At 31.8% G+C, this 24,277-nt stretch overlaps 2 protein-coding genes across 2 annotated transcripts; one reads left to right on the forward strand and one right to left on the reverse strand.

Moving 5' to 3' along the window:
* The first annotated feature begins 12,801 nt into the window (after nucleotides 1-12,801).
* LOC126677499 (uncharacterized) lies at nucleotides 12,802-16,883 on the forward strand. The gene is made up of 8 exons (XM_050372154.2): nucleotides 12,802-13,007; nucleotides 13,512-14,012; nucleotides 14,810-14,987; nucleotides 15,521-15,803; nucleotides 15,912-15,984; nucleotides 16,048-16,138; nucleotides 16,232-16,311; nucleotides 16,392-16,883. Exons 1-8 carry the CDS (start codon nucleotides 12,933-12,935, stop codon nucleotides 16,662-16,664), a joined length of 1,554 nt encoding a protein of 517 aa, XP_050228111.1. The 5' UTR covers nucleotides 12,802-12,932; the 3' UTR covers nucleotides 16,665-16,883.
* A 1,402-nt stretch (nucleotides 16,884-18,285) lies between these two features.
* On the reverse strand, nucleotides 18,286-24,015 carry LOC126677692 (uncharacterized). Its single transcript, XM_050372446.2, has 11 exons — nucleotides 23,500-24,015; nucleotides 22,891-23,205; nucleotides 22,701-22,809; nucleotides 22,514-22,607; nucleotides 21,225-21,312; nucleotides 21,034-21,117; nucleotides 20,715-20,811; nucleotides 20,530-20,617; nucleotides 20,336-20,441; nucleotides 20,156-20,248; nucleotides 18,286-19,115 (listed from the first exon to the last, which is right to left on the reverse strand). Exons 1-11 carry the CDS (start codon nucleotides 23,668-23,670, stop codon nucleotides 18,717-18,719), a joined length of 1,644 nt encoding a protein of 547 aa, XP_050228403.1. The 5' UTR covers nucleotides 23,671-24,015; the 3' UTR covers nucleotides 18,286-18,716.
* Nucleotides 24,016-24,277: the final 262 nt, after the last annotated feature.

Consider the following 24,277-nt stretch of genomic DNA (forward strand, 5'->3'; position numbering starts at 1 on the left):
CTAGGATTAGGGATGTAGCCTAGTTTGGGGGAAATTCTTGATTATTTTGTAATATATCTCATTAATGTTTTAAACAAGGTTTTTCTTTAAATCTCTTGTTATGATCTTGAATTTTAAGTTTAGCTACCTTAATGTTTTTATTCTAGAATTCATGTGAAGTACTTAGCGGTGAAACATGAATTTGGATCTAGAGATTTAAACACAATTTACTTAAGAATAGAGATATATCTAAGAAATTGTGATGGCGCTAATTGTTTTACTTAATGGGTTTAAATGATTTACATGGTAATTGAGAAATATCCAGAGTCATTTAAACACAAGTTTGTGTCTCGAGAGGGAACAAACATATTTTAGAAACAATTGTCATGAAAAAGCTTTTGAGATGTAATATGAGATATGATAGAGTTTCCCCTCAAACTACGGTGAAACCCGAAATCCTAGTTATTCCAACTCTTGATATTTTATTCTAAAATATTCTTTTAATTTTCGTATATTACATAGTTGTTTTCAAACCCAACTCAAATTAACAGAACGGTTACTTAAACAAAAGTTAATTCAAATAACAGTTTAAAGAGTTCGTCCTTGTGGATTCAACATCGGATACTCCGAGTATTACTTGCTACAATTGATTCTGTATACTTGCAGAATTGACCGATCAGTGATTTTTTTTTTAAAAAACATTAAGTACCTTCCACTACTAAAATGTTTCCTTTTAGCGACGGATTTTTCCGTCGCTAAAAGCATGAAATCCGTCGGCAAAATCCTCGTCGCTAAATTTTTGGCGACGGATTTTTCAGAAATTGCCGACTGATTTTAGCGACGGATTTAAATTCGTCGTTAATTACCGACGGATTTTAGCGACGGATTTAAATCCGTCACTAATTACCAAAAAAAAAAATTAAATGGTAAAATAAATTATTATTATTTAATCGGTCACACACCCGTCACACTCCGTCAACCTCCGTCCCCCACCCGTCCCCCGTCGCCCTCGGTTACCCATCCGTTGCCTCCATCACCCACTCGCAATTTTTACAAACTTCCCAGTAGGTCACCCATCCTTCCCACTGCTCCCACTCATTGCTCTTTAACTTTGAAGTGCTCCCGCGCGTATCTCCACCTGAACCAGCTCAGCTTCTTATTATATATATATGTATATTTATATTTAAATGTAACTAAAAATGACAAATATTTCCTCCCACATTTTAATATAATTATTTTTTATAATTAATAGTTATTTTAAATAATTATTCATGAATAAATAAATAACAATATTTTCAATATATATATTTATATTATATTTAAATAATATTATATATAATTAAAAAAATAATAATTATTTTTTCTTTAATATTTATTTTTCTAAATAATTTTTTGATAGAAAATTTATTTAATTTAATAATTTTTTTACGATTTTTTTTATTTTTTGGTAATTAGTGACGGATTTAAATCCGTCGCTAAAATCCGTTGGTAATTAGCGACGGATTTAAATCCGTCGCTAAATACATCAAAAATAATTGGCGGGAGTGTTCCCGCCAACTTTAGCGACGGATTTTCCGTTGCTAAAGTTGGCGGGAATACTCCCGCCAATTTAAATGACAATTTAGCGACGAATTTCAAATCCGTCGCTAAATCCGTCGGTAAAAAAAAATTAGCGACGGATTTGAATCCGTCGCTAAAATCCGTCGGTAAAACACAGTTTTTTAGTAATTCATCGGAAAAAAATTCATTAGAATTCAAATTCAAAACCGAACCAAACGAAAAGGTCCAATCTGCACATTTGGCCAAAAGAAATCCGTTAAATATTTGTTTAATTGTGTTATTTAAAGTAATTATTAGTTATTAACTAAATGAATTTATAACTATAACTTAATTTATATCAATACTATCAACACAATTGTTGTATTAGTTAAAGATTTTATGCAAAAAATCCCATAATATTTATGCTACAGTTTATATTTTAATATTGTGTGGGCTAATAATCAACCGTGGCTCCTGTATTTTGCCTTTTCTATCAATAAACTCCCCCTACTTTAAAAAGCATTAGTAAACCCCCTTGTACTATTGACACTCATTCACGGTCCTTATGGACGAAAAGACTCATGTGCCGTTTTTTTAGTCAGCTATTTTTTTTTCAAAAAAAGGGTAAAATTTAATAAAGAACACTCCAAGTTTTTCCAAAAGGATAAGACAGCCTCTAAATTTATTTTTGGCACAAACAAAAAGTTCAAAAATACTCTTAAATTTTAAAATATTTACCAATTTTATAATTAAAGTTATTTATTTTATTTCACCATCTTCTTCCTAATTATAATTAAAAATATAGAAATCCTATAGTACTTTTTTAAAATACATTTTCCGGCTAGGAGTTTTGCTCTCAACAAAGGTACAAAGCTCCTCTTTCACGAGGAGCCTCTACTCCTCATTTTTATGAGGAGCGTTTGCTCCTCAGATGAGGAGCGTTTGCTCCTCAGATGAGGAGCATAGCTCTTCTTTCTCGAGGAGCCTTTGCTCCTCATCTGAGGAGTAGAGCTCCACGTGAAAATGAGGAGGCTTTTTTCTTCTGATGAGGAGCATAGCTCCTTTTTCACGAGGAGCCTCTGATCCTCGATAAAATGGAGAGCAGCAGCTACAAAAAAATTTAAAAATATTTTTTTGGGTAAAAATTTAAAAAGTTTCCTCATTAAATTAGAAAAAAGATGGTAAAACAATATAAAATACATTATAATTATAAAATTGGTAAATGTTGTAATAACTCGGAGATCAACCAAACGCTCAAATCATAAACCTGGAAAATTGGGAAAACAACGGGGTCAGATATGCTGAAATGAGGTCACACGACTATTTACATTTATTAAGTGAAAACCTTTTTAAGACCTTAAAACATTTGTAAAGCATTTTATCATTATAGAATAACATTGAAACCCTAAACCACAAATATCTAAATTCAGTTGTCGTGCCGGTGAGACGTATCTCTATAATCGATCCCCGACTATCACTCAAATAAACATGTGACTTCCAGGAGACGTATTTTTCACCGGCGCCCTCACTAGGTGAGACGAATTTCCAACCTACCTCAAATACCATATGATCAATACCAGTGCGCACGCAGTCTCGATGATGCCCATCGAGTAGCCTATTCCACTTCAGATTCATAATGTCGAAAACAGTTCGAAAGCTGTATATACAATATATATATATATATATATATATATATATGCAAAATATACAATTTACTTAATAAATCAGTAAATAACGATATAAACTCAATGTTTGCATATCCACGTGAAAACCGACAAGCAACTAAACCTTATTCGACTCTGAAGCACGAGCAGTCGACGTGTCTAAAAATACGGCATAAAACATAGTTAATATCATCCCCTAACTCTAGAGAAACCTAGACACCACATATGACTAGCACATATATCAATCAATCCAAAGTACACATTATCATAATGTCACAACACATATATACCCAAAATGTCAAAGCATAAACGACGGTGGAGAAATCATATATACTCAAACCATAACTAGATTTATATAGCAATACAAAATCACATGAATTTCCATTTTAAAACACAATCCGAATAATTCACAAAACAGTTTAAATGAACCAAGTTAACATCCATGTCATTGAGTCAGCCGAGTTATTTAAAACTACCAAACTTCTTCCCACTTGATGGGAGACCCAAATCTAACCCAACCTAAAAGTTAAACCAAAGTAAAACCCGAGTTTACATTCTAAAATACTTGAATGAAAAGTATATTCATTTAAAAGTAAGAACACAATCCATCGTTTAGACAACAATTGGCCAATCTTTCCATACTAACACAAGTATGTTAAACCTCTTTTAAATGAAATAAAAATGATATAATCATCCATTTAACCGAGATTTGAAACGATAATCGAATCATGGCATAAACTTGTCTACTAAGGCATAATCAACACAACTGAGTATAACACAAACAAAGCAATGCCAACATGTCAAGAACGATGTAAAACAACCCCAATACGATTACGGGCAGCAACTATAGCGTTGAAATGTACTCAACACATAAACAAGGCGAAATCATGCATTTACAAGCCAATCAATCAAACTATGATTTACTAAGCATGCCAAAAGATGTAACACAGATTCAACACATAAGAACAGCCGCAAAACATGAATTTCCTGCCCTCTATAACAGTGCTAAACCAGCAAATTAACAAGCCATAAACATACAGAATCAACTATCACTTAAACCCAACAATTGTCATGAGTTCTAATGATTAAATCGGGTTAATCTAATGCTAAACACCCTATTACAGAATTGACATTAAAATACAGAGATCAAATCATTCACAACATAGGTATAATGCATTAGAACACAATCTATCGACATAACACGCGAAACTCTACGCGAAAACTTAACGGATTAACACATACCGTAAAGAACTGAGATCAGCGAAAGGACCAAATAAATACAATGAATCATCACTCACAACAAGCTGGAAAAAGAGATTGAATCAACTAACAATCGAATCAAACCAAAAGGAATTGTATAGACAAAGAACGGAGTGTTAGAATCGCTTATCGAAAGCTAAGGATGTGAGAGATAGCGAGATTATTAGTATTTCAGAGAGTTTTTAAATGCCTAGGGTTATAAAATGAGTGGCGGCTGATATGAGTTCAATAAGGGGTGTGTTTAAAGGCCCCGATACAAAACTATAGCCTAGGCGAGATGGGAGGCGCGTTCCCCATCGCGCCTTCACTAGGCGCACAAACAACATGGGGCGCATTGCGAGGCGTGATGGTCCATCGCGCCCTCCAACGTGCCTTAAAATTTGATCCAACATTCAACTTTTTTTTTGTGCACAACATATCCAAAAATAAGCCCGATCTGACGGTTCAATTGGGAGATATGGATGTTTTATCAAAACATGTCAGATTCAGAAGGCAAACGAACACATCATCGATTATAATCCGGATACAAATCAAATCGCCATTGAAAACTGACAAGGCACATGCGACACATACAAGATACAATTCAAACCTCAATCAAAGTGTCAGACTTTCTAATTCCTCCATTAACAATTTGAAAATAAGTCGGAAACACAACAAAACCATGACGAAAAAACACGGAATATTACACTCGTGTGTTCTTTGCTCCGGTGCTGAAAATGGAGCTCATATCATCTTCCATTGTCCAACAATTTTTTTTGGGAGGTCTATTGCGCAAAAGGGGCATTAAAACCTAGTCTGTTCTTTCAGAGGTATATAGCTTTTACTGTCATTGGTAAGAGTTATCGAGTTTTCGAGATCTTTGGCGCACTGTTTGATTTATTAGCGTTTGGGAGATATGGAAGGCTCGCAACATGAGAATTTTCAAAGGTGAAGCTACAGACTTTTCGGGCTTTGATTTTTGTTTGTATTACTAAGGGTATGAATCATTACAAATTTCACAATCCTAGTTTTCATTACAATAGCAATAATGTATTTAGATCATTAGACTTCTTTACGTCGAGCTAACGTTTCCATGTTTTCCCTTCCGCTTCTTGTATTTGAGCTAATCTAATTATCATTTATCAAAAAGTTAATTAAATTGTGTATATAATTTTTTAAATTTTTTATAACTATTAAATTGCTATTAATTCCGGACAAATGAAATGTAATTTATTATTATCTATATGTTAATTGATTTATTTCAGGAATTTTACGGGAAAAAAACTTTTATTTTCGTATTTCAAATTTGTTAAATTTTGTATATTATATTAATGACAGCTACGAATGACTATAGAATACCAAGTAGGATTTTATTAAGTTTAGGTACAATATTACTTGTCTCTTAAGTAAACTAATTTTCTGTGGTGCAAAGATAGCTACTACCCGTAATAGAATTGGAAGACTTCCAATTTCTATGCATAATATAATTCCATAACCTAATAGGAAACATAATTATTAGCATTTTGTTAAATATTCATAACCAAGGTTTTTTTTTGACGAATAACCAAGGAAAATTTTAATTAAATATTACTTAAGCAATTTTCGAATCATGTTCTAGCATATGCTATAAAAGAAAGGTATAGCTTAATTAGTATAAAAATTAACCAATTAATCAATGAACTATAGCTATATATAAGTGCTAGACACCAAACTGTTAGATCATGAGTTTAAATTCTTTTTAAATATTTTCTCCAATTATCAAAAAATTAATATAAAAATAAAACTAAAATTTACAAGACGTGAAATTTGAACCTCAATCTAGCTAAGTAAATATAAATATAGACTCACTTGGTTGTAGTAAGTACATTAAAGAAGTATATTTTTTTAAAAAAGATGTTTTAAAAATATTTTTCTTTCGAATTCTACTTTTTGAAAAATTGAAGATCTAGTTTTTATATTAAAAAAATACTTTTCAATGAAAATTTAGTGAATTTTGATTTCTGGATATAAAGAAACAACAACATCCTTATATTTAATTACTTCAATTAGTTAACAAAGATACTCATGCTTTAATATTTAATAAATTGAAAGTAAAGTTTAATGGTGCCAAAAAGTTAAATTATTTTTTATTTTTTTACAAAATTTATTCAAAGTTTTCAAAATTTACAAATCTACCTCAGTTTGACAATTCCGTTGCAATTCTATCAATTTCTTTTCAATCAATTTAATTGTATTAATCTTTCACCTCATTATAACACCTATTTGCACTTTTTTGTTCATTTTTAACTTCAATTTTGCTATTTTTCTGCTTCAACCAATGAAGTTCGAGAATTCTTAATTAAATTTTAATGTTGTCTTTTATTTATTTTGGATTATGAGTTAAATTTTGATTTTTTTAAAAAATAAATTTTGCTAAATTCAACTCAAAATTTGAGATAATTAAACTATTTTAAAAAAAAACTGAATAAATTTTTATGAAGTTATCAAATTAGGATAAATTTACACATTTTAAAAGTATTAGATAGATTTGTAAAAAAATAAAAATGTTTGGCTTGTTGGCACTATTAAACCTAAAAAATGATTTTTTTATGAATAGTTAATAAAATTAACCAAATAAAGATATTAATTGTTTTCCAAAAAAACCTTTAAGAATAGTTAACTTTCCAAAAAATATATCTACTGCAAAACATATTGGAAAAACAAAATAATTTTATTTTTTTTAATTCTTAAAAATATGGAAAAGAAAGATAATCCGCCGAGAGTAGATTCTATCTATCAACAGACTCTGCCACTTCCTCGGAGGGTGGAAAAAGAGAGGCTGGAGTAGAAAGTATTGATTTAGGAGCAAGAATCTAGAGTTAGTACTAATCACGGCCTATGCAATGGTACAAGAGTGCCGATGGTTCAAAATAACTCTTCTCTAAACATCTAAAAACATAAGTCCTTTTACTTTTACGGTTTTATTCTTTCATACAAAAAATTTATTTTCGATATATTTTTCATATATTTTTGATGCGGAGCGTACAAAATAATTTTTTTTTAAGAAAAAAAGTAAAAACAAAACATATAAAAAAAAATTAAAGTGAGACCAGACGAATCTTTTAATTTCTGTTGACATATTTTAGATTATTTTTATACCTTTTTATATAATTATAATTCACTTTAAAGAACAAATAGTGTTAATTGAGTACGCAAACTTAAAGAAACAGAAATTAAGATAGTATGAATATAAATGTTTATATATTAGTATGTTATTTATAAACAGAGTCAACAGTATTATAATAAATCAAATAAATAATAAAAATATTATTATTTAATTAATTTTGAGGGTTGTATATGTAATATTGCAGATAAATGTTTTTTTATGAATAATGTTTTTTTAATCATTGAAGAGGAAGGAATATTGGTTATAATATAGTTAGTTAGTGATTAAGGTGCAATAACAAATACAGATTTTTTTATCTTTCAACGACAACCATACAAATTAAAGGAGTAGTTAGGAATTGGATGGCCAACTTCAACAAGTATATAGTTAGGCTAATTACCAATTTACTATGAAAAAATTGATCGAAAGATACATATAAAAAGTAAGACTGTTTAAATAAACCAAGATACACAAATATAGTTAATTAAATTTAAAATAACAGATTATAATTAAAAGTTAAACATGGTCGTATTATAAATAGATCGATTCGTTTATGTCACGATCCAAAATGAATTTATGAACTGACGTAGCTTAAAATATTGTTGTATCATATCGTATTATGATGGTGTTACTCGTATGCAATCAATTTAAATAAATCGATTAAATATGAGATGATGTATATGTGATCCATCATTTGTGTGTTATAATTGATTCAATAGATTAAATAGATAAATACGCATTAAACATTTAATTTTTTTATTGTATTGTATTGATTCTAATCATGTCCAGTAAATAAATTAATTTAATTTTATAAATATAATAAATAGTCAATTCTTTTCCATTTTTTTTATGGATTAAGATTTATCATCCAAGCGCAATTCAATTACCAAGAAACGAAGATAAACTGAAGATAATCAATAACAAAATGAAATAGTTTATGAGCTATATTAGATTTATTTATTTTTCATTATTTATTTATTCTTTTTGAATATTTCATTTTGTTCTTTCTTTATGAAAGGTTTGTTGTCCTCTGTGGAAGGTTTGCTGTCTCTTTTTTATGAAACAGTTATCAAGTGGTGGTTGAATCTGATGATGTGAATTTGCGGGTGATGGATGATGGATGAAGTTTGATCGAATATTGATTGAAGACTGCACTTAATTAGCGAAGCAGTTAATAATTTATTTTTATTTTCGTAAGTAAGATCTGCGAATCAGACAGCATGTTGTCTGTTCCATGTCGGGTATCGGGTTTCGTTTTCGAATTATCCCGAATTTATTATAAATGTAACTGTCTCATATTTGATTTAATGAGATTTGATGAATTCAAAAAAAATAGATACAACAAAAATATAATTTGCTAAAATTATTTTGACAATGTTAATTTATCTTCCTATATGTTTTTGCCTAAAAATATGAATATAATCCAATATTACCAATCTAACAGAAAAATAATTTTACACTAAAACATGGGAAATTTTTGCCTAGACCCGGTTTATAAATTTTCCATGCACCTATCCAATGAAGTGTTTGAAAATTTGATATAATTTTCTCTATATTCTCATTGTTTTCTCTTACTTCTCATTTCTCTAATACCTCATTGGATAGGTTCATGAATTTTTTATGAACCGGATTTAGGTAAGTATTTCCCTGAAACACCATTCAAATTGAACACAATATTCGTCTAAAATCTAATCAAATTATATCAATTTAAACAAAAATCATCATTTAATAGGATAAAAGTTATAAATTTCATAACTTTTTAGAATTCATCCTTTTGTAATGTTTTTCATTTATATTCTCATCTTCTAAATAAAATAAACAGTTAAACTTTTTTTTAAATGATTAATTATTTTGAAATTTTATTATTTTAAAAATACTTCTATAAATCTCCAAATATTAAGTTCAATTGAAACATGGAATTTATGCATTTATGAATTTTATATTTCATAAATATAAAATTTAAAAATATAATAAAAATATAATTTTTGTCAATTCAAACAATGTCTAAATAATTTATAATAAAATAATTTTGAAAAAAAACTAACACTAAGCAATTATTTATGGGTTGCAATGATGAGAAAGAACTTAACCATGTATTATGCACTCTCAAGTCTCAACCACCATATTCTTATCATTAGTTTTTGAAATAAAACCCAATGCTACATGATGGCTTTCTATAATCACACATATGCACCTCATCTTATTCTTAATCATTTTAAAAAATTAACTTCTCATTATGGATTTTTTTTTTCATTCTCACATTTTAAGTATTAAATAATTTTTAACGACAAATATAAAACCAAAAAGAGGCGGCGATAGAACAGTTTGCTAAACTTATTTATAAGTAATTTATCTTTAAGAATACATATTTTATTTCTTTTATAATTATTATTATTCCACAGACATATATTCAAATATAAAACTGGACAATGATTCCTACTATTAAATTATATCTATATATAAACTATAAACTTTTCAATTTCATCTGTATTTTGTCATTTACTACATGCAATTAGTAATTATAAATTATAAACTACATTACTATATATTGAATGTTTTTTTAGATCAATTTAGCCTGTATCTTTCAAGTAGGAAAATTTCATTTACAATTCATTTTATACTATCCAAAAGGGTAGAATATACAATTTGACTGCTGAACTTTATTCAATTATTCTATCAACAACTATTCAATTTGCCCCATGAACTTGAAATAAAAGTTCAATGATTTTGGCAAAAATACTTTAAAAATAGATATTTTAGATAAAAACACCCTCCAAATAAGCATTTTGACTCGGTTTACCCCATCAATTTCAAATGGTTTAATAATTTATGTCACCTCACCTTTAATTGCTCCAATTATTTTATGCCAGTTAAGGAGGTAAAATCAGCCAAATTAGCCAAATTGTGAGTGTTTTTCTTTAAAAACATAAACTTGTCGTTTTAGTTAATATTTAGTTAAACTCATCCCGAAACTCTATATTTTACCACTTTTGTTCAGGAAGTTTCTACTGTAAATATTTTCTTACAATCTCTTTACTTGATTTTTTAATTTCATACTTTTTTTGTTTTTTTATGCTCCTCTGCTTATAAATGTTTTTTTTCCAGTCCCAGCAATGTAAATTGAAATTAAGTAAATGGAAGGATTTTTTTATAGCATAAGCTGGTTTTATCTATAGATTAAAAATCGATTACCTGAGTCTAATATCTATTCATAAAAATGGGCTAGATAATTACAACATATCAAAACTTTTGATAACTAAAATATGTCAGTCAACAAAAACATCCTGAATATAAATATAAAAATATATCTACTTAAGTAACATTAGTTTATACATCTAAAAAATACAACAAGAGAATAATTCAAGACGTAGAAATTAGATTTACAAAACTAATCTACCAGACGGAAGTACAAGAAAATCCAAACTTTAACGACACGCTTATTCTGATAAACTTGTAAACGAAGAACCACCATACAGTTTCTAAAAGTGCAAAACATCGGGTTGTAGATCTTAATTTTTTTTTATAGAAATCAAGAAAAAATATTTTGTAAAACTCCCTATTTGAAGAAATAAACAACTAAATAGACTTGATAAAACTTATATAGGATAAATTAACCATCAAGGAGGAAAAAGAAAAATAATAACTGAAAAATATGATGAAAAATTACTTATTTCGTTGTTTATTTAAAAAAATTAGAAAGTAGATGGATGAATTTTGGCCAAAATCTAGTCAAAATCCATCTCCCATGGCCGATAACACAAAAAAACAATAGGATGTTAGTGTTTGTTTTTGGGAGAATGGGATTTAGAGAAAGAAAATGTCTAGAATTACTTGATGAAAGAAGATAATTGAAGGATTCGAACGCGAACAAATTTGCGATAAGAAATTTATGAACAAAATTGATAAAGTATAACGATTTTGAAATACGTTCTGTCTTGATATTTTGCGTCGAGTTGAGAGAGTAAAATGAATCTTTATTGATTATTTCATATTTTCTTTCGACTGTCATTTTGTTTAATTTCACCTTGTTTTTTCTATTTCACCTTTTCAAATTCCATACGAGTTAAATACATGCATTTGTTTAGTTTGCAAGACTTGTTAAATAGGTGAAAAATAGAACTTAAGAGGTGAAATTGTAGAAAATGAAAGTTGAAAGGTGATATAAAATAATAGAGTAGAGTTCAAGGGTGAAAATAAATATTTTTTTGCCAAAAAAGGCTTGAGAATTGAGATAATTGAAAAGGTGAGGAATTTAATATAATTAAGCCTTTTCTACTACTGTACAAAGTTTACATTTAATTACTAAATCATGAAAGATAGTGACAGATTATGTATTGTTTGTAAAGAAAGAGTCAATTATTGAGTTTGTTAATCACCTGATATTAATATTAATCACCCGTTTAATAGCTTTTTCGGTATGGATTTTAGTGTTTTTTTGCTTGAAAGTTTATGTTTTTATGTTTTTATGGTGTGTGTTTTTAGATCTATCAAGAATCTCAAGTGATTGTTCAAGCTTCATAGTCAATTTTTTGTAGATCTAAAATTTTTGGATGGGTATTGTTCTAACTTTTTAGAACTTCATTGAAGATGAGGATCGGAAATACTTAACTTCAACGGATCAAGCGGTTTGCCGGTCAAATCGGAAGGACAAATCGAAGACCCGCTCCAACGGAACTTCACTCTTAAGTTCTTGTTCGGTCCTTTTATGCGGAATCGATGTTTAGATTTGTTTAATTTCGATTTATTTTTTGCTTGTATCTTGGGTTGTTTGTTAGTATTTTAGATCAAAATTGAAAGATCATATATTAACTTTGTTATATGACTTTCCAATGTAATTTACTCTTCATCAATGAATTCTATCTTTGGTAAAAAAAAAAAAAAAAAAAAAAATATTTATTTATTTATTTAGGTGTATCTTAATTCAAGATCTTAATGATTTATTTTCAAACTTATATATAGATTTGTTAAAAAATAAACACTAATCACTCACCTAAATCAGCTTACCTATATTTCTCTCTATATTTTCTACTCAAGTAGTAGTTGGAAAAAAAAATACTAATAATTCTTAAAATTTGATAATATTTAATTTTTGAAAAAAGGAAGTGGATATTATTATTCTTTTTAAGAAAAAAAAATTACATTTTACTTGCCAATTGCCATCTTCTCTCTAAAACCATATATTTTAACTATTTATTTTATTACAATTTCTTAATTTCCTTTTATTAATTTGCAATGATCATGTCATTCAAAAATTCTATAAATGTTCCTGTTAAAATCTTGTAAAAAATTATCTCATCTGGTCATTAATAAAATCAGTTAGAAATAAAAAAAAAAAGGGTTTCTTCAAGAATTCAGTTTCGAAAAATATGGGGAATGAAGAAGAAACCATAACTAACAGTAAGTCCAAGGAAATCCCAGTTGCAGAACCTCCAATTCTAAGGGTAAAATTATTGCTTTCTTTTAAGTGTACATTACATGCTAATTTTTCTCTTTTATGCCTTTTTTTATATATACATATATAGAAAGTTCAAATCTTTGCATTTTTGTTTTTTTGGATTTTGAGTTTTTGTAGTTTTTGTGATGTTTGAAGAATTTTTGTTTGATTGTCAATAAGAAATTTTAAATTTTAAGGGTCTCATTACATGTATGCACTCAAAATTCTTGAAGAAATTTAGACATAATTCAATTTGTTCTAGTTTATCACCTTTAGTTTTGATTTGATTCTGTTTGATATGACTCTGTTTTATGTGACTGTTGTACCTGGTTTGGTTATGTTGATTGATTTACCACGTACCAGGTACTGTGACATTTTTTTGTAGTGATGTTTGGTACTTGGCATCAACTTGTTGTATTTAGATTATGTTTTTAAATTTTTTTCATCAGAAACATGATATGTTTTTAAGTTATGATCTGATGCATGTTAATCTCATCTTGTTCTTTGATAGGTTGGAGATTCAACAGAAATAGTTGAGGAAAACGCAGACGATGAAGAGGAAAGGCGGCGGCTTGATCTCATTTTAGAGATACCATCAAGTACTCTAGAGGACTCTAGAGAAGATTTTGTAGCAATTCAAATACCTGTAACACCAAGTCAAACCCCAAGAAGGGTAAATTTTTCACCCATTCTCAGCCCAAGTTTTCTCAAAATCAGTGATTCGCCGGACTCCTCCGTGTCAAAAAGTAAATCAACCATGAAAAGTCTCCTTCCGAAGTTGAGTTTCAAATATCGAAACAGTAATTCGGATATTGAGAAGGCTGCAATATTAGCTCTAGGAGGTTCATCTGCAGCAGTTGAGAAGAAGCCTGTCCTTTCCAGGACACTGTCTCTCACCAAACTTTTTACACTGAGGTCGAAGAGAACATCATCTTTACCTGTTACTCCTATTGCTCACTCAAATCCAGAGTCCATGCACGGAGGGTATGCAACCAATCCATCAAGTTCAGTTGTGAGTAAATTCTATTCAAGCTTCAACATCGTTATTCTTTTAAAGCTGGCCACTTTAGCAGTTGAGTGATGGTTCATGAGCATCATTAGTGAAACTATTGTATCACTTCACTCATTATGTGCATAATATAAACTATTTGGACCATTTACATTGGTCAGAGTATTACCAAAATCCGTCCTTGTCTATGTACGGGTTGATATTCTTCATAAATTTTACAAATAGAAGCTCAAAGAAAACTTTCAAAAACAAGAAATTATCAATATCCCACTCAACTCGAAACATCAAAATTCCATTAGCTGATCAAGTTCGGTTTTATTTTAATGATTACTGAATTTTTCTAAGTCTTCCACAATTGAACTTTTGAAACCCCAACGAGCATAGCTATACACAATTTATCGGTGGTTGTTTAGTTTCCTCTGGCTTATTTTGGCTATGTTCACTCTGCTTTCAAGCAACCTCCAAAGATTAGAAAGACCAAAGAAGACATAATCATTTGTTCATTAGAATCTTTGCTGTTGCAATCTGATTTGGCTGCTTATTTTCAGTTTTGCAGCACAAATAACAAATTTGCTATCAGCAGAAAGCTAAAGGCCCATTTACCTTTTTTTCCCCTACCAAACATTGAGATGACATGAATTTATTTAAGTATTCATTTAGATATCTATCTATAACTTTGTTAAAAATCTTTTCTCATTCAATACATCTTCTTGATCTTTCATTCAATGCTCATGTAACTCAATATCTTAGTAAGTATTATACGTTCATTCTTAAAGATGTTCCATGTACCCACTTTACAGAGAGGCGATGCCCAAAAACCTATGCATCGTTCCCATTCTGTCCCTGTGATGGAGAAAGAGGATAGTGTAAGGCAGATGGAATCTTCAGGCGGCATATTTCGTATCATTCCGTCTACTCCACGACAAGCTGAGATAGCTGTCACAACAATGTCAAATGCTTCTCCTATGAATGATGCTGGTAATTGTTGTCCATTATTTGCTTAAGTTTTTCCTTAATTGTGCCCCTTCTGCCTCCCTCATAAAAGGATGTATACTGGGAATAGCCAAATTTAATTTGTGGAGATTCACGGCTCGTTATTGCAGAATAGGCCAAGAAATTTTTTTTGGTTCTGTATAAAATTACCTCTTGCTGACTTTATTAAAAGTTATAATCAAGTGGACTTGGTTTAGATCATCAAAAGCTTTAACTGTTAGAGCATTTCTGATCTGAGTACAGACAGTAAGCAAATTAAGATATGTGTTTGGATGTGATTCTTTAGTACTTTATCTTAGACTCAGTAGTAGAAAGTCTAGAACAGTTTTACCACTTCCAATGAAACTTTTACTGGTGGAAATTTACCTTTTTATTTTCTAGTGTTTGCTATTCCATATAAAAAACAATAACCAATCATTGAGTGTTACCTTGCAGTTTGAGTTGTCTCGTACACTTTGTATCCTTCTCAGGTAACTCGTGATAACCAACGTTTGCCTTGTCTTAGCATTGTGGTTCAGATAAAAATGGTGATAGTGGTGAAGATATTCCAGAAGAAGAAGCTGTTTGCAGAATCTGCTTGATAGAACTAGGGGAAGGTCCCGACACACTGAAGATGGAATGTAGCTGCAAAGGTGAACTGGCCCTTGCTCACCAGGAATGTGCCGTAAAATGGTTTAGCATCAAAGGTAACAAAACTTGTGATGTGTGCAAACAAGAGGTTAAGAACTTACCAGTTACGCTTTTACGAATTCAAAATCTCCGAGGAAGTAGAGCTCGGCCTGCGGAAGTTGCTCAATACAGGCAAGTGAAGCTGTTATTGAACTGCAAATGCATCAGAACTTGATGCCTTTTGTTTTCTCCATTTTTTTCATAAAAATTGTAAATAAACATATGGTAAAGTTTTTTCAGGGTTTGGCAGGATGTTCCAATTCTTGTCATCGTCAGCATGCTTGCTTACTTTTGTTTTCTTGAGCAGCTTCTGGTTAGTAAAATGACATAAAAGTCTTTTATACAAATTATAGTTCCTAATATTTTGTACCGATAGGTCGGGAAACTCGGCTCTGGAGCAATTGCCATTTCTCTTCCTTTTTCCTGTATAATGGGACTTCTTGCATCCATGACATCAACAACAATGGGTATGCTGACCTTACATCTGTGCATATAGACATTACGTTTGGTAAATTACGTCATCTCAATGTGTAATTGATTTGTTTGTAATTCATACTCAGTGAAGAGGAAGTATGTTTGGATTTATGCAACTGTGCAATTCGCATTGGTCGTCCTATCTGCTCATCTTTTCTACTCTTTGGTAAGTGAATTTGCTTCCACTGAATTGTATCCGAAAGTGTATTGCATACACGCACTAATAGTTTTATGCGGCTTCTTCAGCTTCATATCCAGGCTGTTTTAGCAGTTCTGCTGGCCACATTCACTGGATTTGGGGTTACAATGAGTGGAAGTTCTTTTCTTGGTGAGATTATTCGATGGAGGAGAAGATCGATGGTTCAAGCAAATGATCAGCGGAACTCTCAAGCTGCTACACAACCAGATCAAACAGCTGCATTTGCTACTCAAACTCAAACTCAAGCAAATCCTCAACCAGAACAAGTCGAAATGGACGGACCGGAACCTACACAAGTCCGCCAATTTAGTGCAACTTGATGCATTTGTTTCAAAAAAAAAAGATTGCAGTTTCTGTGTGTAGTATAGGTGCAACAAAATAGATATGCAATATTTGGTTTTTTATTTGGCCATCTCTCAAGGAAGAAAAAAGAGATTAGTTAGAATATTATGAGTGCATTTAATATGATAGCAAAATCTTCGGCTTTTTTTAAAAATACCTCATTTTTTGAAATTTTTATAAAAGTACCCTTTGTTATAGTTTATTAGTAGATTATTGGTAATTTATTGGTAGATTAAAGGTAAAAGAGATATTTTTGCAAAACTTTTTAAAAAATGAGATATAAAAAGTAATTTTTCCAAAAATATTTTATTTGATATCTCAATATGACATGAACGTAATGAGAAAGTAATTTGATGTTATCTTTTTGGTGAGAGTAGCAAATTCTTATTTAGGTACTATAATTTTCTTAAATATCACTAAATATGAACATATAAAATGGTATAAGCGCTAAGCAGAAAAACTGCTAGGTCGTGGGTTCGATTCCTCTCACAAGCGTTCCTCCCTCCCCAAATTATCAAAAAAAATCCATTTGTCCCAAATTGCTAAAAATCACTGTGAAAAAGTCTATGAAAGAATAACATTCTTATTCCTTTATTTTAGGCACATTTGTTACCCTCAACTAATACTATAGTGACTTAAGCATCAAAGTCAATTTGGGACTTAAAACTCAAAATTCACCTTTGATGTTTCCCTCGTTTGTCTTATACAAGAGATACAATGCATCCACAAACCCCCAACAAGCCCAGTAGAATCATATACCCCACCGTATCTCTGGATACATCATTTGGCGCCATCTGTGGGAATTTTTATTTCCGATAAAAATTTAGTGATTGGATCCCACGATGGCGGAAATTAAAAAAAAACCCCACAACCAAAGAAAAAGGCCCGCTTAGTCAGGACGTCCGAGAGAAAATCTAGTGACAGTCCTTTTACTCTGGCAGCCCCATCATGAATTCACTTCCAAGGGTTTGAAACACCTGAACCTAGCCAAGGAGGGAGCTCCGTCCCAACCCTGCAGGAGGTAATCAACCAGACTATTGATGGTGCACTGAAGCAATTCCGTTCAAACATAGCTACCGACTTGAGCATTAAAGTGAATTCGGAGCCAAAAACCTAAAATTCACCTTTATTGTTTCCCTCGTTTGTTTTATACAGGAAATCCGACAGAGCCACAAACCCCCAATAAGCCCGGCAGAATCATACTCTACTGTATCTTTGGATCCATCACTAATGTTTCATGCTAACATGCTACTTGATCTTCATGGTCAAGTTTTCTTTCTCCAAGTTTGGGGTGAGCAAATGGACAGATTTTTAAACCGATATTGATTCAATCGAATTTTCTTACCTCTTAAATTGAATCAAATTGATTAAATTATTAATCGTAACATAGCCAAATTTCCCAAATTTATCAAAATCTTAATAGTGCAAAACCAAACCGACCAAATTGGTCGATTAATTCAATTACTACAGTTAAACAAATGAAAATAGAAAGAATGACAACGACCAGATCAAACTTTTTTTATTAACCGAATAAACTGACCATATACGCTCACCATATCTGCAAAAACCAGATTTTAAGTCTGCTCAAGTTGAACGCTATTCAGATAAAATCTTAGAAGGTTAACACTAAATCAAATAAACATGAAGTTGCTTGTGTTTGAGCATGAAATCCTCCCCACTAAAATGAAGATTCAACAAAAAGGGCATTACATTACCAAGAAACACAAATCTCAAAGGACCAACTTCCAATTATTCCTTTCAGTAATTCAATATATGCAGTACACATATATCCTAGCCATAGCCGTTTTGTACTTACAAAGGAGCTCCTCTCTGCCTCCTAAGCTCTTAATGCCACCAATGGCACTTCTTATCCCTAAATATACAGTAACCGGTTAGTTTTAATCTCACTGCAATCAGATTCGATTGCTTTCTCCAAGTGCCCATTTGTGAGAACACCAACCGGCAGAGCACAACAACGGCCACGCTAGCAAATTCAAATATAAAATCAAGATGCGCTCTGATGACATTGGTCATTGTTTATAGTTGGAGCTCCCCATTCTACTTGAAATCAAAGGCTTCTCCTTCAAACTGGAACCCAAAACGGTGTCAGAGTTGCCCGACTGGCTTTCTCCATTACCGGGTCTCATCCAGATTTTTATGTGGCCCTCTCGGCAAACAGTCAGAACCGATTCCTGAGTGAATAACAAGCCAGAAAGGGGTTCCGTGTGAACACGATGAGCAACTACAGGGGACAGCTTTGGTACATCTCGCATACTAGGAGCAGGTTGTAAAGTACCCACTGGTACAGCATTGTCCCAGTGTGATGACTGACTTCCTGTACTGAAAGTGGGTGATCCACCAGGAGGACAACGGCGTAATGGCACAACAATCTCGTCCATTTCTAAATCCCACAGAAGCAACTGTGTGTCCTGTTATAGAAACAACAAGAATAACTATGAGAAGCTCAAAGAATATGGAAACATGACGAGTCCAAAGTCAAGAAAGAACAGAAAAGACTACAGAGGTCTATTGATTTAAGAAAGAACAGTAAAGACTACAGAAGTCTATTCATCACAGGTCATCACATCACTTCGCAAAAGCCCGTTACTTCAAACCTTACTCTAAACAATACATTATAAAAAAAAAATAGAAGTTCAATTTTATCTTCCTTAGGTACACTAATTTTACAAAAAGCTTTACTCTACTGAAACAATAGATTATACCATGTCCTCGCATACTATGCTAATAAGTTTTCCATAATCTCATACCCTTCCTATATTCTATTTTACTACAATGAAATACTATATAATGTCTGGCTTATCCAGAAGCCAATGAAAGTGAAAAGAATCATGCCAAGATTAATATAAATCTAGGTTCTTTTTAGGTCAAATGTTTTAAAAAGGCCAAACCTTTCATAAAAGTTTCACAAAAGTCCTGACCTTTCAATTTTGGTTTCAATTGTGGCCAACTCTCAGATTGATTTCAATTTGCCTATGTGACGCCTATGTGACGCCTATGTGGCATGCCAAATATTGAAAGGTCAGGACTTTTGTGAAACCAAATAATCCATTTTTGGCCAAAATCGACAAAATTGAAAGGTCAGGACTTTTGTGAAAATTTTGTGAAAGGTTTGGCCTTTTTACAACATTTGGCCTTCTTTTTAAGTCTCAGCTGTTCACAAATAGTGTCTTCTGCTTAACAGTCTACATTCAGTTTCTCATTTAGTTCCAAAAATTTCCTCACAGCCTATACCTACCATCTTAATATTTTCCAGAATAAAATAACCAACAAAGCATAGTTGGGCCACAAGACGCCCATGACATGCAAATAATTGCGTATAGTTTCACATTGACCATATGCAAGGATAAAAAATATGTGACTTGGAAAAACCAAAATGAGTTTGACTGACAAGCTAAAAGCTAAAACCTCCGACTATTTGCTAATTAGATCAAATGATGCTTCTACCTACCTGACCAACAGACCCAAACCGATACATTATAGTCTCCCCTGTACCATCTGAATTTGGTGATGACCAATACGAATCAAAAGCCACTCCACTGACCTGGCAGCATTATCAAGAACAGTGAAGATGATCAAAATCATGAGCAATAACTAATGAAAATTTACCAGTATTTGATAATAATCTTACCCATGAGTTGTGCCCTTCGCCCCATGCCACAACCTTCCGATCCTCCATGCTCCAAACTTGAACTAAATCATCTTCACCTCCGGTCAAAATGTATTTTCCATCCATGCTAATGAGAAACATTTCGTCACTCACATGATATTGATGTGACTCTAGTCTAACATAAAGCAATGAGTTGTTATATAAAATTCAATTACCTCCAAGCACAGCACAGTAGAGCACCATAATAACTTTTCCCACCACATATAAGTTGTTCTTTAAAATAGTCAAAAACTCGTAAATAACCTGCATTAGTTAAACGGCTAAATTAGGTAGGTAGCGCATATAAGTAAAACTATTTGCAGAAGGTTGGAAGCAAACATAGTTAAGAAAACATAATTACCATCTCTTCCAACAGTAGCTAAGTAGGCCCCATCTGCTGAGAAGGCAATGCTATTGATTGCACCTTGGCAAATATGCCACCTGGCAACAGGATTACTCTGCATAGAATTTGTAGGTGTCAGAAAATGATATCAAGCTCGCCTGTTAGACGATGTTTTGCAGCCATAACATCAATAAAGAACTAAATAACACAGAAGAATACAAACCTCGGTAGAGATTGCAAATTAAAAATCAGAAAATAATTTTAAGAAGCAATGATCCGAAAACAAAAGAACATGACTGAAGAACTTTGGCTTAAAAAAAGACATCAAGTGTTGTACCTTATTATATCGCGCGTGTGCAATAGAAAATTGAGTTATATCTTTGATAAGAGGAAATGATGAATCACCTGCACCATCCTTATTCTAGAAAATAAAAATTAAGTAAATATCCATATAACTGGATATAGATACTGAAACATAACATTTCGAGAAGATGTGAAAATTATTTCTTTCTAATAATTGAGACTTGCCTTCTCATACACGTACGAACTCCCATCAGCATGAGCAACAATAAAAGCACCTTCACCTCCTGGCACCCATGCAATACTTGTACAACGGCTGTTGGAAACAGAAGGTGTTAACCAAATGGGTCTTTATAAGTCCTCGTGTATAATATACCCAAGCGTTTTCACATATTAAACCAATAATTACATAATAACTTCTAGTGTTTAAACTTTAAAGTAGTTTAGTGCTTTTTTTAGTTTCGTTTCTCTGTCAATCAACAGTCCCTGCCAGAAGAAAACCACACACGGGGACACATGCTAAAACAGAGATAAACATGAACAATCCCTGGAAGGTCATTAATTTTTGAAAGTTTTGCAGCTCAAAAAATTCTCTAGAATTCAGCAAGATTTGCATACAACATCCTAAGGTCTAACAAACTAACTCATGAGGTATATCCCTGGCAGAGCGACAAAAAGCTTGTCCGAAAACAGCAATCACTTCTGGTATTGGACATAAGATACAATGCTCATAGTAGAAAATTGGACCATCCATCAATTTTGTTTACAATCAATTAATCATGCCTCCATCAACTCTAAAGGCCAAAGTCATCTATAGATATATTTCATAATCTTCAGACTACCAAAACTCGCTCATGTACGAGAGTTTTCTTTTATATTTTAAATGAATGACATTGCTAAGATGCTATGGATATTTGAGTTTTAAAGTTTAATCACCGATCCAACCAGAGATTTTTGCCCTAATTTTATGCTCACTTTCTTTCCCCTCTTTCATTATTACTAGTACCATGAGATATTTTCATCTAAATAAAGATAAAAGTCATACAACTCTTAAGGCTTTAGAAATTATAGCCACTAGCGCTCCTAATATGAGAATTCACTGTTAGTCTCTCATGGTCTTTAAATATGCATCATTTAACATTCATTACACAATGAATACTAGAAGAAAGTTCCTTATCATTCCAACATTCACTGTTAGTCTCTCATGGTCTTTAAATATGCATCATTTAACATTCATTACACAATGAATACTAGAAGAAAGTTCCTTATCATTCCAACATTTAAGTTAGTCAAAAGTTTCACAACTGTTGGTTACTTTATAATCAGCAAGCATCATCACATAGCTAATTTTGGCATCTCACTGAAGTTGCATAATACATGTGAAAATTAACAACTATATCTATGCAGATAAATCTTAGACACAGTCAAAGTAAAGCAAAAAGGCATGGCTGAAATGATAAGATCAAAAAGAAGAAAATAAAATAAAGAGAATGGCCTTATACTGAAGTAATTCTTGCCTGTTATTAACACAACCATCTTTGTTATAATGCTGGGCTCCAACAAGCTTCTTTCCAACATCCTGTAATTGTTGTCTTAGTGACACCGAGTAGACTACAATTTTACACATTTAACCAATAGATTTAAACATTTAGACTTCATATTAGGATAAGAAACATCAATTCAGCTTCGAGTCGAGGATTTTACCATCACCAGAATTCAACCCAATGAGTAAGTCATGGCCATCCTTAGCATCTTGATCAAAGGCGTGGCATACAGGGTTTGAATTACTAAAGTGTATAGATTTTATTGGATCCTACATTGAACAATAAGCCTTTTCATTAACAACTAAACCTTTCATCACACTCAAAATACGAATCACAATATTTCAAATTACCTTATCTTGAGAGTTTAAATCGCTTATAAAGATTGCATCTCCCACATTAAAAATCAAGTAAGTTCCTTTTCCATCAAAATTTGGATTAATCAACGGACTGCTTGAACTCGAAGCACCCAATGATCCAATCCTACTACTGCCACTAACGTTTTTACCCCCACCATTCCCTCCAACAAAGCTAAGTGCACGGCTTCCATTGCTAGCGCCCAACAACCTCGCTGCAGCTGATCGTACCCCACTGCTAGCACTGAAGCTCGAAGCTGGGGCTGTCGGCGTAAAGGGAGCCGGCTTGTCTTTTAGATTCGCTACTGTTACCTGTTAACAATCAAATAAATATAACAACACAGACACATTGCACAATCAAGTATCATTAAACTAATCAACGTAATGGGAAACAAAAAGTGACCTTTTAAATTGATTTATTTATTTCAATCAAAAGGGCATTAATAAAAACCCTAGAAATTACTTAATAAGGATTATTAAACACAATTAAATTATCATATAACTGACACTAATAAATGCATATAAACACAATCAATAAACCCAAAAATTAACCCAACGAAAATCCAAAATTAATTAGATTGATAAAATGGGTATTAATGAAAGCACCTGAGTAACGGTTTTTCCGTGAGCATAATGAAGCAGACCAGAGGGATGAGTCTTCTCATAGTGAAGCTTATACCGACCCTCCGGAGTTTTGAAATACGTCTTCAACCCCGGCGACTGCGTGTTTCCCGATGCCGACGACGTTGAAATCATACCGTTCGTTGTGTTGATCATGATGATTACTGTTACTGTACACTTGAAAGCATCTGATCATGACAACTTAGGGTTTCCTTATCAATAATTTTTTTAAAAATTGCAGATTCTAATTGGGTGGGTGTGTGTGATTAAATAACAACAATTTGAATTATTTTGATAGAATGGTTTGATTTTTGGTGGTTTGTTGTTTGAATTGTTTTTGAGTTGTGTTCTTCGAAAAAAGAGGGTTTAGATCGGGCGGTTTTCGGCTTATGAAAATCTTTTTAATTCTGTTAGTGATTTGACTTTAACAGTGGAAAATGTCAATGAAATGGACGGCGGAGATGATGCAAGATTTTACGTTGCTGACCTGTCGTATAGAGTGATGGAGAAGATCAAACAGTTTGGGTCTATTTGAAAATTTGTTGAAGGGACATTCAGTTTACATAAATTACTACTTCTTAGGATATGCATAATCTAATTAACTCGATATGGATATACTTATGGTTTTCAAGTTTCATTATAATCTATGTATTATGTGAAAATGTAAACTATATTTTGATTAAGAATATTAAATATGATATTAAAATATTATTAAATATAATTGAAAAACTGGGTGATATTTTAGAATTATTTGTTGATTAAA

Source organism: Mercurialis annua, linkage group LG4 (assembly GCF_937616625.2).
Source record: "Mercurialis annua linkage group LG4, ddMerAnnu1.2, whole genome shotgun sequence".
Classification (NCBI taxonomy): domain Eukaryota; kingdom Viridiplantae; phylum Streptophyta; class Magnoliopsida; order Malpighiales; family Euphorbiaceae; genus Mercurialis; species Mercurialis annua.

Excerpts from the sequence above, each read along its gene's own strand:
- LOC126677692 (XM_050372446.2), bottom strand. The coding sequence starts at position 23,670 with ATGATCAACACAACGAACGGTATGATTTCAACGTCGTCGGCATCGGGA. Across the intron at positions 21,118-21,224 it reads GTTCGTACGTGTATGAGAAG|AATAAGGATGGTGCAGGTGA; the intron begins GCAAGTCTCAAT and ends TTTATTTTCTAG. Across the intron at positions 20,618-20,714 it reads AGCTACTGTTGGAAGAGATG|GTTATTTACGAGTTTTTGAC; the intron begins GTAATTATGTTT and ends TAACTAATGCAG.
- LOC126677499 (XM_050372154.2), top strand. The coding sequence starts at position 12,933 with ATGGGGAATGAAGAAGAAACCATAACTAACAGTAAGTCCAAGGAAATC. Across the intron at positions 15,804-15,911 it reads GCGGAAGTTGCTCAATACAG|GGTTTGGCAGGATGTTCCAA; the intron begins GCAAGTGAAGCT and ends AAGTTTTTTCAG. Across the intron at positions 16,139-16,231 it reads CATGACATCAACAACAATGG|TGAAGAGGAAGTATGTTTGG; the intron begins GTATGCTGACCT and ends ATTCATACTCAG.